This window comes from Haliotis rufescens, unplaced genomic scaffold (assembly GCF_023055435.1).
Source record: "Haliotis rufescens isolate VD_foot unplaced genomic scaffold, xgHalRufe1.0.p SCAF_1, whole genome shotgun sequence".
NCBI lineage: Eukaryota > Metazoa > Mollusca > Gastropoda > Lepetellida > Haliotidae > Haliotis > Haliotis rufescens.
In genome coordinates, this window is record NW_025963779.1 from 88628884 (window position 1) to 88641205 (window position 12322).

At 41.8% G+C, this 12322-nt stretch overlaps 1 protein-coding gene across 3 annotated transcripts in view; it reads left to right on the top strand.

The window, feature by feature from the left end:
* The window catches only part of LOC124118915 (spatacsin-like), a 59171-nt gene extending 52961 nt beyond the window's left edge, over nucleotides 1–6210 (top strand). For all 3 annotated transcript variants that reach the window (XM_046481224.2, XM_046481226.2, XM_046481225.2), the window contains 7 exons: nucleotides 266–408; nucleotides 826–933; nucleotides 1668–1836; nucleotides 3089–3165; nucleotides 3756–3905; nucleotides 4157–4308; nucleotides 4653–6210. In XM_046481224.2, the coding sequence (XP_046337180.2) occupies nucleotides 266–408; nucleotides 826–933; nucleotides 1668–1836; nucleotides 3089–3165; nucleotides 3756–3905; nucleotides 4157–4308; nucleotides 4653–4842 (989 nt within the window). In that variant the 3' untranslated portion in view covers nucleotides 4843–6210. The remainder of the gene's footprint in view (nucleotides 1–265; nucleotides 409–825; nucleotides 934–1667; nucleotides 1837–3088; nucleotides 3166–3755; nucleotides 3906–4156; nucleotides 4309–4652) is intronic.
* The last annotated feature ends 6112 nt before the right edge of the window (nucleotides 6211–12322 follow it).

Genomic DNA, 12322 nt, shown 5'->3' on the forward strand with positions numbered 1-12322 from the left:
AAACCCTACACAAATCCAACAGTTGCCATGGGAACTGATTACCTAGAATATATGGAGCTTGATAGGTTTGATACGGCCACTTGTCCACAAGTGTTCATTTTGAAATCTGCCATCTGTCCACTGGTTCGAGATGAGCAAATGCTCCTATTTACAGTATCCCCTACAGCCCTCCCCTGACTGTCACACTGTAGCAATAGATATACAATGTACCACATTGTATTAGGGTGCCCACATCCGTCTGCTCACCTGTGTGTCTTGCTTGTAGCCCTGTCCATACAGACGGAGCTGATGATCATGGCGCACGACTGCCACACCGTGGCCTGCAACATGGAGGGCATCTCACACGTGCTGCGCGCTGCACGCATCTGCACCGACAGTCTCACGCATGCAGAGGAGTTCTCCCTGATGGTAATACAGAGAACAGCTGCCATGGTGGCATCTCTGCATGAACTGCAATTAGGAGATAAACCTACTGTGTTTTGAAACTTGATTTAATTCCACTATAAAATAATAAATAACAAACACGCTTATAACAAACTGCATATATAACAAACTGTTTTCTTAGTCCTGTCCATATGCTATATGTATGCTAATAACGAACTACGGTTATAACAAAATTAAAATAGTTGCCCTTTCAAGTTTGTTATAGCCGTAGTTTATTGTACCCCTTATTTTAATTTTGGACGAGCGTTTCAGGAGATCAAGGGTAGTACATTCCTAGCAACTAATGAGATCAAGGATCTTTCAGTTTTTTATAGATGATGCCTGACAAATGTCACTGTTCAAGATGACAAATGCAACATGCTCTGCCAATCTTTGTTTCAGATTCGGCTGCTGACTGGAGTGGGCCGGTTCAATGAGATGACATATATCTTTGATGCCTTGAAACTCCACCACAAGTTTGAACTGCTGCTGGGGAAAGGGATGGAGAGGGTATGTACACAGCCATAATCTACCTGCATCTGGACCATGGATGTCCTTAGCCATGCCAGGATCTGCTGATACACAGATTCACATGCGATTCTGACCCTTGGTCTGTCAGCTCCATACCTGTATTTGTTGGATTCATCGAAGTCATCGAAGTCATCGAATTCACTCACTCACTCACTCACTCACTCACTCACTCACTCACTCACTCACTCACTCACTCACTCACTCACTCACTCACTCACTCACTCAGAAGATCTAAGTTAGAATTGGCCTTCAGCAGCTCATGTAAGAGGCGACTAGCAGATTGAAGGCAACATAACAGATTGCCTTAAAAGGTGATTATGCTTTTCGTAAAAGGCGACTCTGCTTGTCGGGATCGGGTCGTCAGGCTCACTGACATAGTTGATGCATGTCATCATATCCCAGTTGCATAGATCGATGCTCATGATGTCAATCACTGGATTGTCTAGTCCAGACCCAATTATTTACAGACTGCCTTCATATAGTTCGAATATTGCTGAATGCTGCATTAAACAACGAACAAACAAAGAAACAAAAACTATTATACTAAAATCTACGGAAATTATTACCCGTGCGCAGTTCAGATTTATGCTGTTGAAAGGCTGCAGAAACTTCTTCCCTGCCCACTGTTTGATCATGATGTCATGTGTGCCTCTATATTGTGTGTAAAAACATTATCTGGGAATCCTGAAAGAGTTGGTGTTTGTTCCTGCCAGGGCGACAACTTGAAGACGGCAGTACTGGACTACCTGAAGCGCTTCCACCCCGAGGACAAGGACAGCTACACCATGGTGGCTCACAAGTTCATGATGCATCGCGAGATAGCTCACATGCTGGAGGAGTATGGCTGCCGGAACCTGAAGGCCCTCAAAGACAAACCCTTAGGTAGGGAGGAAGGGGGACATGGTTAGGTTGATAAAGTCTCGTTCATCTGGGTCCATGATTTGAAACAACTGTAGGTCTGTCAGTGGTTTCAAAGTCTCTACAGAATGTCCTTGACATTGAACTACCGTCATAGTGTTAAGAGAGTGCAGCTGCTGTGCAGGGTTTTATGTCTGTTTTTCTTGTCTGTGATGTAAACACTTGTCTGAGAGTTACAGCTGCATCAGTCAATAGGGATCCAGCCGGTCAGAGACATTTGATCTTACCATAACTACCGGTAACGTCCAAGCATGCTGAGACTAAAATGTTAACTCTGCACCTATTGTCTTCTGAACTCACTGAATGTTTTGCACATGACAGGAGATAAAAGTGTCATGTGTTCGTTTTTTCAACCACATTGAATTAAGTCTTATGTTGTTCTCGAGTGATAGTGTCACACTGTGAAGTGTGGAGCTCTCAACCTCTCAAGCTATTACTGTATTTTACATTAAATTTGAAATTCTATTGCTTAAAACTGCGACCATATCATAATCCAATGTAAGGAAAAGTAATGGCCACATACTGTTTGATACAAATGTGCAAAATGCCATCAATATTACAAACTAAAGTGGTGCAACTGCAGCCCAAGGGAGATAAGTCAGTAAGGCGTTGTCTGTACTCAGGGCCGGTGTCAGTGAGAGACTACACGGAGTTACGGATTATCGTATTATCTGTCCTGAGTGATTTAATGTTGTAAGTTCCGAGTGTTCACAAGTTGCAAGATGTTAAGTCTTACACAGATACATGCAATGTGTCTCATTTGTAAGGTAAAGAACGAAAGATGACATCATCTTTAATTGTTTGCAGTAATGTGGTCACATGATGTCATGTTACTGTAAACCTCTTTGCAAGCAATGGATCTATCAACATGCAGCAAACATGTTAATGCTCACAGAGAATAACTGAAATAATTTTGCCAATATCTGTGGCCCATGGACGAAAAGTTCTTTTCGACACATAGATCAACGTTCTTCAAAACCAGTTAGTCAGATCAAAATGTTTAATTGTCATAATTTTAGAAACCTTAACGCTCCGTGAGCTGAATCTATTGTAGGATGTACCATGTAGCAGTACACGGGCCTGTATTTTGATAAGAATGTATGGAGAATCTTGGTATTAAATATATCAACACGAGTCAATAAAAGTTTGACATCTGTTTGAAGAAGTAGCAGATTCTTTGAGTTGGCAACCAATCTGTTTTCTTTACATCTGACAGAGAACACGCGAGATATCCAGGAGAATCTTAAAAGAAGCGCCCAGTACTTCTCCGATGCTGCTGAAAGCTACGTTAAGGTACATGGTGCTGTCTGTTCTATTAAGGAGACTGACTATTGTGGGCAGTGGAACAGCTGTTGCAGTACTATTCATGTCCCCACAATGCAGATTTCTCAACTTTATTTAGAATGGTGTCAAGCCCAACCTAAGATGTTCATTTTAGTATCGTTTATTTCCTAGGCACAGACCATCTATCAGTAAATGCCTTATAAAATGTTATATTATATAATAAAATATATTATCCACGATAATATTCCAGCATTAAAATATAGTTAAACACTATTTTGTCAAACTTTGATATGTCAAATAAAAACTTGGTCCCTGCGCATTCTTTCTTTATTCATCATTTTACGGTTGTGTCGAACTTCGGATAACTTGAAGTATGTCCTGTCAACTTCGACACAACGGTGTTTGACTGTATTTGAACTTTGACTTTTAACATCTGAATGTGCACATTTCCTAGTGCATGTGATAAGCAATGTTTCAACCGTCATAGTTGGAATATTGAGTGCAGCATGAAACATGGAAATAAACAAAGCTATATATTGTGATGAATTATAAATATTCTTTTTAATGTCCAAGAAGCTAACATTTGCTACTGCTTTCAGGACAGCTGTCTCCGTCATGCACATCAGTGTCTGCGTCAAGCGCGTCTGCTGGAGCTACAACTTCAGCACCTGTCGTCAGGGGTCCAGGTCGTCAACCTCTCCCCAGAGGGCGTGACAGCCCTCATCTCACAACACCCCAAGTTTGTCGAGGTATGACTAGGAAAAATATGAAAATTGTTTTGTTTTATTTTTCAAAGTTTATATACATACATATTCCTTTCTAGTGATTATCGTCGTGTGTATCGTTATATATGTGCAATATTTGAGATTGCTTCAATGACTTCATATTCAGACTGGGCAGGGGGCTAGCCTGATTACTTGGCCCCGCTATGATGTGGTGTGGATATTGCTAAAGACTGCATGAAGCCAAACTCATTCATGTAGCAGCTTCTTATTTTCAGTCCCTGATTGTCAGTGAGGCTTATGGGAAACGTGCCAACTGGTCTGAGGCCATCTATTACAACATCATCCTGAACGGCGACTTCCGCTACCTCCAGGATCTTCGGTCACACATTCGCCTCACAGCTCCCATGATACAGGAGGCCATAAACAGGTACACCCCAGCATTGCTGCACAGGGGTTACATGTATTTCCAATAGACTTTGTTTCCACGATACACAACTTTATGTAGTGATACTGTTATATCGATACTTGGATCATATTATGATATGTATTGTGATACCTATATAATACAGGAGTATTCATGAATGGAATTTGGAGAAACGTAGTACACATGATCTCTATGATGGGGTCTCGATTGCATCAACATTTGGGTCACCAGGTAATGTGAACTAAAGGTTATTTAATTCAAACTGCAGACAATTCTTATGAACTAATCCTAATCGATAACAAGTAACGAGAGCAAGCAACAAGATCACCTGTGTATTATGTTTCCAGGTTCCAGCAGTCAGCAAACAACGCCCCACAACAACAACACATGAACAACATCAAGAAGTTGTTGCCGTTCTGCAAGGATGTACGGTTGCAGTACAACATAGCAAAGGATCTGCAGCTGAATGACGTTGTTACCTCAATGTTGAAGAATGACTCGTGGAACTATCTGACAGACATCGTCGCCATGTCGTAGAGCTTCAGACATGTGTTGCTTCCGTCACATCGTGTTGTCATCACTGTGCTGTGCTGCTCACTTCACAGGGGAAAATGTTATTTATTTTAGGAGACATTTTCTTCGACAACATGACAAGAAGCTGAGGCAAGAAGGTTTCAGGGTTGTTTGAGGTAAATTTGCCTTGAAAGTTTATTGAAAAGTTAAAAAACAACATGTTTTCCAAAAAGAAAATGTTTTCAAAATAGGTCGGCTCACAAACAGGATTATGAATTGGCCAGGCCCTATTGGAAAAACTAAAATTATGATCAACCAAAATTTGAACAGTTTCAATGCAAAATGAAATGGAACAGGCAGAAATGTATGACATTGACAGCTCCTTCATCAAATTGCTAAAAAGTATTATTATGTTGGCATTATACTAAAGAAGTGAATTAGCAGGTGATAGGTACATATGTGATATTGAATATATACCATATGTACAGATGTTATGTGAGATGTATATACCATATGTACAGATATGATTTGGGTGTATATGCTAAATGTACAAATGTATATACTACATGTACAGCTGTGATATTGAATATATACCATTAGTACAGATGTGATGTTGGATGTATATACTATAGCCATTATGTAAACCCACTGACTCGGTTCCACTCTCTGTTCATGTGCAATAAACTTTTACCATATTACTTATATTAGTATGTATCTGACAATGCTTTGTATAGTGTTAAATAAAACTCCAAGCATAACATGACTTAATATTATGATAATATTGATATGATGCTCAAGTTTAAGTATGAGAATTGTCATGATTCAGTGTATATAAATAAAAGTTGCCATTGATGTATCATTTTCTATAATTTGTAAATATCAAACTGTGATTAATGCATCTTGTCTTTCATTCATGTGTAGAATAATGTTAATATCCAGACATGTTTGTATTCATTGGATATAGCAGGTACAGGCGATGACTATCTGGCTGTACAGATCTATATGTAGGTCAGATATCACATTAGGCTTAATGAAATCTGGCTGTATAAATATATCTGTACATAAAGTATCCAAGTAAGCTTGTATCAGTTGAAGGGCTGTCGGGTAGCCTTGTGGTTAAAGCGTTCAGTCGCCATGCCAAAGGCCTGGGTTCGATTCCCGACATAGGTACAATGTGTGAGGCCAATTTCTGGTGTCCCGCACCGTGATATTGCTGGAATATTGATAAAAGCAGCGTTAAACCAAACTCTTTCATTCACTATATCAGTTGCCGGTGTGGATCCAGATGGTGTGTCTGTCCAAGAAGTGCTAACATTATCATGATTTCTTTTTTTCTCCCTCACTGCAGGATGACTGAAACATATTTTGTAATAAACTATTTGTTTTGTTGAATGTAAAAATCTTTTGTTCTTGACTGTTCAGAGAAATATTGATACATTTGATCGAGTTTGAGGTAATCTAGTAGTTGGTACCTTGTCAAAGTTGTCAGGGTTACAGTTCCATATTTGTAAAGAAGTACCAATAGATGAACAGCATCTCATCCAGGTACCGATATGTCACCCCATGGGGATTCTGGGTAGAACTTGTCACTAGCACCCCACTGCTAGTTGTAAAAGGCACCTAACTTGGGAACCCGTGCTGACCCTAGCAAGGTATGCTAGTCAGAAGATGGATCAGGTGGTCAGGCTCTGTGACCTGGTTGATAGCATGGATCGTTGCTTATGGTGTCAATCACTGAATTGTATGGTACAGACTCAATTATGTTTTACAGGCCACCATGATACAGCTGGAGTCTACCGAGGTGTTGTATTAAAGACCGAAAGGAAACACATGCACGCACACACACTCAGGTACCAACATAACAACATCTCATCCAGGTACCAGCACGGTAACAATATCTCAACCAGGTACCAACATCTCATCCAGGTACCAGCACAGTAACAATATCTCAACCAGGTACCAACACGGTAACAACATCTCATCCAGGTACCAGCATAACAACATCTCATCCAGGTACCAGCACGGTAACAATATCTCAACCAGGTACCAACACGGTAACAACATCTCATCCAGGTACCAGCATAACAACATCTCATCCAGGTACCAACACGGTAACAACATCTCATCTAGGTACCAGCACGGTAACAACATCTCATCCAGGTACCAGCACGGTAACAACATCTCATCCAGGTACCAGCATAACAACATCTCATCCAGGTACCAACACGGTAACAACATCTCATCCAGGTACCAGCACGGTAACAACATCTCATCCAGGTACCAGCATAACAACATCTCATCCAGGTACCAGCACAGTAACAATATCTCAACCAGGTACCAACACGGTAACAACATCTCATCCAGGTACCAGCATAACAACATCTCATCCAGGTACCAGCACAGTAACAATATCTCAACCAGGTACCAACAAGGTAACAACATCTCATCCAGGTACCAGCATAACAACATCTCATCCAGGTACCAGCACGGTAACAATATCTCAACCAGGTACCAACACGGTAACAACATCTCATCCAGGTACCAGCATAACAACATCTCATCCAGGTACCAACACGGTAACAACATCTCATCTAGGTACCAGCACGGTAACAACATCTCATCCAGGTACCAGCACGGTAACAACATCTCATCCAGGTACCAGCATAACAACATCTCATCCAGGTACCAGCACAGTAACAATATCTCAACCAGGTACCAACACGGTAACAACATCTCATCCAGGTACCAGCATAACAACATCTCATCCAGGTACCAGCACGGTAACAATATCTCAACCAGGTACCAACACGGTAACAACATCTCATCCAGGTACCAGCATAACAACATCTCATCCAGGTACCAACACGGTAACAACATCTCATCTAGGTACCAGCACGGTAACAACATCTCATCCAGGTACCAGCACGGTAACAACATCTCATCCAGGTACCAGCATAACAACATCTCATCCAGGTACCAGCACAGTAACAATATCTCAACCAGGTACCAACACGGTAACAACATCTCATCCAGGTACCAGCATAACAACATCTCATCCAGGTACCAGCACGGTAACAATATCTCAACCAGGTACCAACACGGTAACAACATCTCATCCAGGTACCAGCATAACAACATCTCATCCAGGTACCAACACGGTAACAACATCTCATCTAGGTACCAGCACGGTAACAACATCTCATCCAGGTACCAGCACGGTAACAGCATCTCATCCAGGTACCAGCATAACAACATCTCATCCAGGTACCAGCACAGTAACAATATCTCAACCAGGTACCAACACGGTAACAACATCTCATCCAGGTACCAGCATAACAACATCTCATCCAGGTACCAACACGGTAACAACATCTCATCTAGGTACCAGCACGGTAACAACATCTCATCCAGGTACCAGCACGGTAACAACATCTCATCCAGGTACCAGCATAACAACATCTCATCCAGGTACCAACACGGTAACAACATCTCATCCAGGTACCAGCACGGTAACAACATCTCATCCAGGTAACAGCACGGTAACAACATCTCATCCAGGTACCAGCATAACAACATCTCATCCAGGTACCAACACGGTAACAACATCTCATCCAGGTACCAACATGGTAACAACATCTCATTCAGGTACCAGCACGGTAACAACATCTCATCCAGGTACCAGCACGGTAACAACATCTCATCCAGGTACCAGCATAACAACATCTCATCCAAGTATCAACATGGTAACAACATCTCATCCAGGTACCAGCACGTTAACAACATCTCATCCAGGTACCAACACGGTAACAACGTCTCAACCAGGTACCAGCACGGTAACAACATCTCATCCAGGTAACAGCACGGTAACAACAACTCAACCAGGTACCAACACGGTAACAACATCTCAACCAGGTACCAGCACGGTAACAACATCTCAACCAGGTACCAACATAACAACATCTCATGAAGGTACCAGCACGATAACAACATCTCAACCAGGTACCAACACGGTAACAACATCTCAACCAGGTGCCAACACGGTAACAACATCTCATCCAGGTAACAGCACGGTAACAACATCTCAACCAGGTACCCACATAACAACATCTCATGAAGGTACCAGCACGGTAACAACATCTCAACCAGGTACCAACACGGTAACAATATCTCATCTAGGTAACAGCACGGTAACATATCATCTCATCCAGGTACCAACACGGTAACAACATCTCAACCAGGTACCATCATAACAACATATCATCCAGGTACCAGCACGGTAACATATCATCTCATCCAGGTACCAACACGGTAACAATATCTCATCCAGGTACCAACACGGTAACAACATCTCAACCAGGTACCATCATAACAACATCTCATCCAGGTACCAACACGGTAACAACATCTCAACCAGGTACCAGCACGGTAACAACATCTCATCCAGGTACCAGCACGGTAACAACATCTCATCCAGGTACCAGCATAACAACATCTCATCCAGGTACCAACACGGTAACAACATCTCATCCAGGTACCAGCACGGTAACAACATCTCATCCAGGTACCAGCATAACAACATCTCATCCAGGTACCAGCACAGTAACAATATCTCAACCAGGTACCAACACGGTAACAACATCTCATCCAGGTACCAGCATAACAACATCTCATCCAGGTACCAACACGGTAACAACATCTCATCTAGGTACCAGCACGGTAACAACATCTCATCCAGGTACCAGCACGGTAACAACATCTCATCCAGGTACCAGCATAACAACATCTCATCCAGGTACCAACACGGTAACAACATCTCATCCAGGTACCAGCACGGTAACAACATCTCAACCAGGTACCAACACGGTAACAATATCTCATCTAGGTAACAGCACGGTAACATATCATCTCATCCAGGTACCAACACGGTAACAACATCTCAACCAGGTACCATCATAACAACATATCATCCAGGTACCAGCACGGTAACATATCATCTCATCCAGGTACCAACACGGTAACAATATCTCATCCAGGTACCAACACGGTAACAACATCTCAACCAGGTACCATCATAACAACATCTCATCCAGGTACCAACACGGTAACAACATCTCAACCAGGTACCAACATAACAACATATCATCCAGGTACCAGCACGGTAACATATCATCTCATCCAGGTACCAACACGGGAACAACATCTCATCCAGGTAACAGCATGGTAACAACATCTCAACCAGGTACCATCATAACAACATCTCATCCAGGTACCAACACGGTAACAACATCTCAACCAGGTACCAACATAACAACATATCATCCAGGTACCAGCATGGTAACAACATCTCAACCAGGTACCAACACGGTAACAACATCTCATCCAGGTACCAACACGGTAACAACATCTCAACCAGGTACCAACATAACAACATATCATCCAGGTACCAGCACGGTAACATATCATCTCATCCAGGTACCAACACGGTAACAACATCTCATCCAGGTAACAGCATGGTAACAACATCTCAACCAGGTACCAACACGGTAACAACATTTCAACCAGGTACCATCATAACAACATCTCATCCAGGTACCAACACGGTAACAATATATCATCCAGGTACCAGCAGGGTAACATATCATCTCATCCAGGTACCAACACGGTAACAACATCTCATCCAGGTAATAGCACGGTAACAACATCTCAACCAGGTTCCAACACGGTAATAATATCTCATCCAGGTAACAGCACGGTAACAACATCTCATCCAGGTACCAACATGGTAACAACATCTCATCCAGGTAACAGCACGGTAACAACATCTCATCCAGGTACCAGCATAACAACATCTCATCCATGTACCAGCATGGTAACAACATATCAACCAGGTACCAACATGGTAACAACATCTCATCCAGGTACCAGCACGGTAACAATATCTCAACCAGGTACCAACATAACAACATCTCATCCATGTACCCGCATGGTAACAACATATCAACCAGGTACCATCATAACAACATATCATCCATGTACCAGCATGGTAACAACATCTCAACCAGGTACCAACATGGTAACAATATCTCATCCAGGTACCAGCACGGTAACATATCATCTCATCCAGGTACCAACACGGTAACAACACCTCATGAAGGTACCAACACGGTAACAACATCTCAACCAGGTACCAACACGGTAACAACATCTCATCCAGGTACCAACACGGTAACAACATCTCATCCAGGTACCAACACGGTAACAATATCTCAACCAGGTACCAACATGACAACATCTCATCCAGGTATCAGCATGGTATCAACATCTCATCCAGGTACCAACACGGTAACAATATCTCATCCAGGCACCAACACAGTAATAATATCTCAACCAGGTACCAACATGACAACATCTCATCCAGGTACCAACACGGTAACAATATCTCATCCAGGTACCAACATAACAACATCTCTACCAGGTATCAACACAGTAATATCTCAGACTAAGTATACGGCGTCCGGGTGGTGTATTCATGTTGATCTGCGGAATGGTATCTCGGAGGGCGAGAACTATATAATCGTTATGAGTACTTAAAAATCAATAACATCACTAGGTACCAACATAGCAACGTCTCATCCAGTTACCAAACTGACAACAACATCCCACCCAGGTACCACCATGAAAATAACATCACCAGGTACCAACATAGCAACATCCCACCCAGGTACCAACATGGCAACATCTCTTCAAGGTACCAACATGATAACAACATCACCAGGTACCAACATAGCAACATCTCATCAAGGTACCAACATGGCAACATCTCTTCCAGGTACCAACATGACAACAACATCACCAGGAACCAACATGACAACAACATCTCTTCCAGGTACCAACATGGCAACATCTCTTCCAGGTACCAACATAGCAATGGCATGCTGTCAGGTACCTATGGATGCTGAACGTCGTTGTTGTCATGAGATACATACTGATATCTAAAAATGGACTTGGCAAACAAAATAGCCAAAAGATTAAATTGTTATCATGAAAGCTACACAAAATTCATGATTGTTACTTGTTATATATAATTTCAATTTAACCATGTATTTTGTTGACCTTATGATACACCTATAACCTTTTATCATCATCTTTTTGTTGATAATAAAATTACACGATTATTCAATATCTAAACATAAGAAAATGTCCTCTGTATTGGTTTATGAAAACAAATGTTTCATGACAATTTGTATTTTTTCCGAACCTCCCCCTCCAAATGTGTCAGTTGTCATGGTGACCCTGGCAATCCTCTCTGATAATTTTGCATGTAATAAATGTCTGATACCACAGTATTTATACTTGGATATCAATCATCAACATTATAGTAACCTTATCATTTATAAAACAAATATTTCAGTCCTGTCAAACGTCATTCGAGTAAGAGATCTGCAAAGCCTATCTTAGATAAGTACCAGTGATAAACAAGGCGACAGTCAGAAATAGGCAGTGT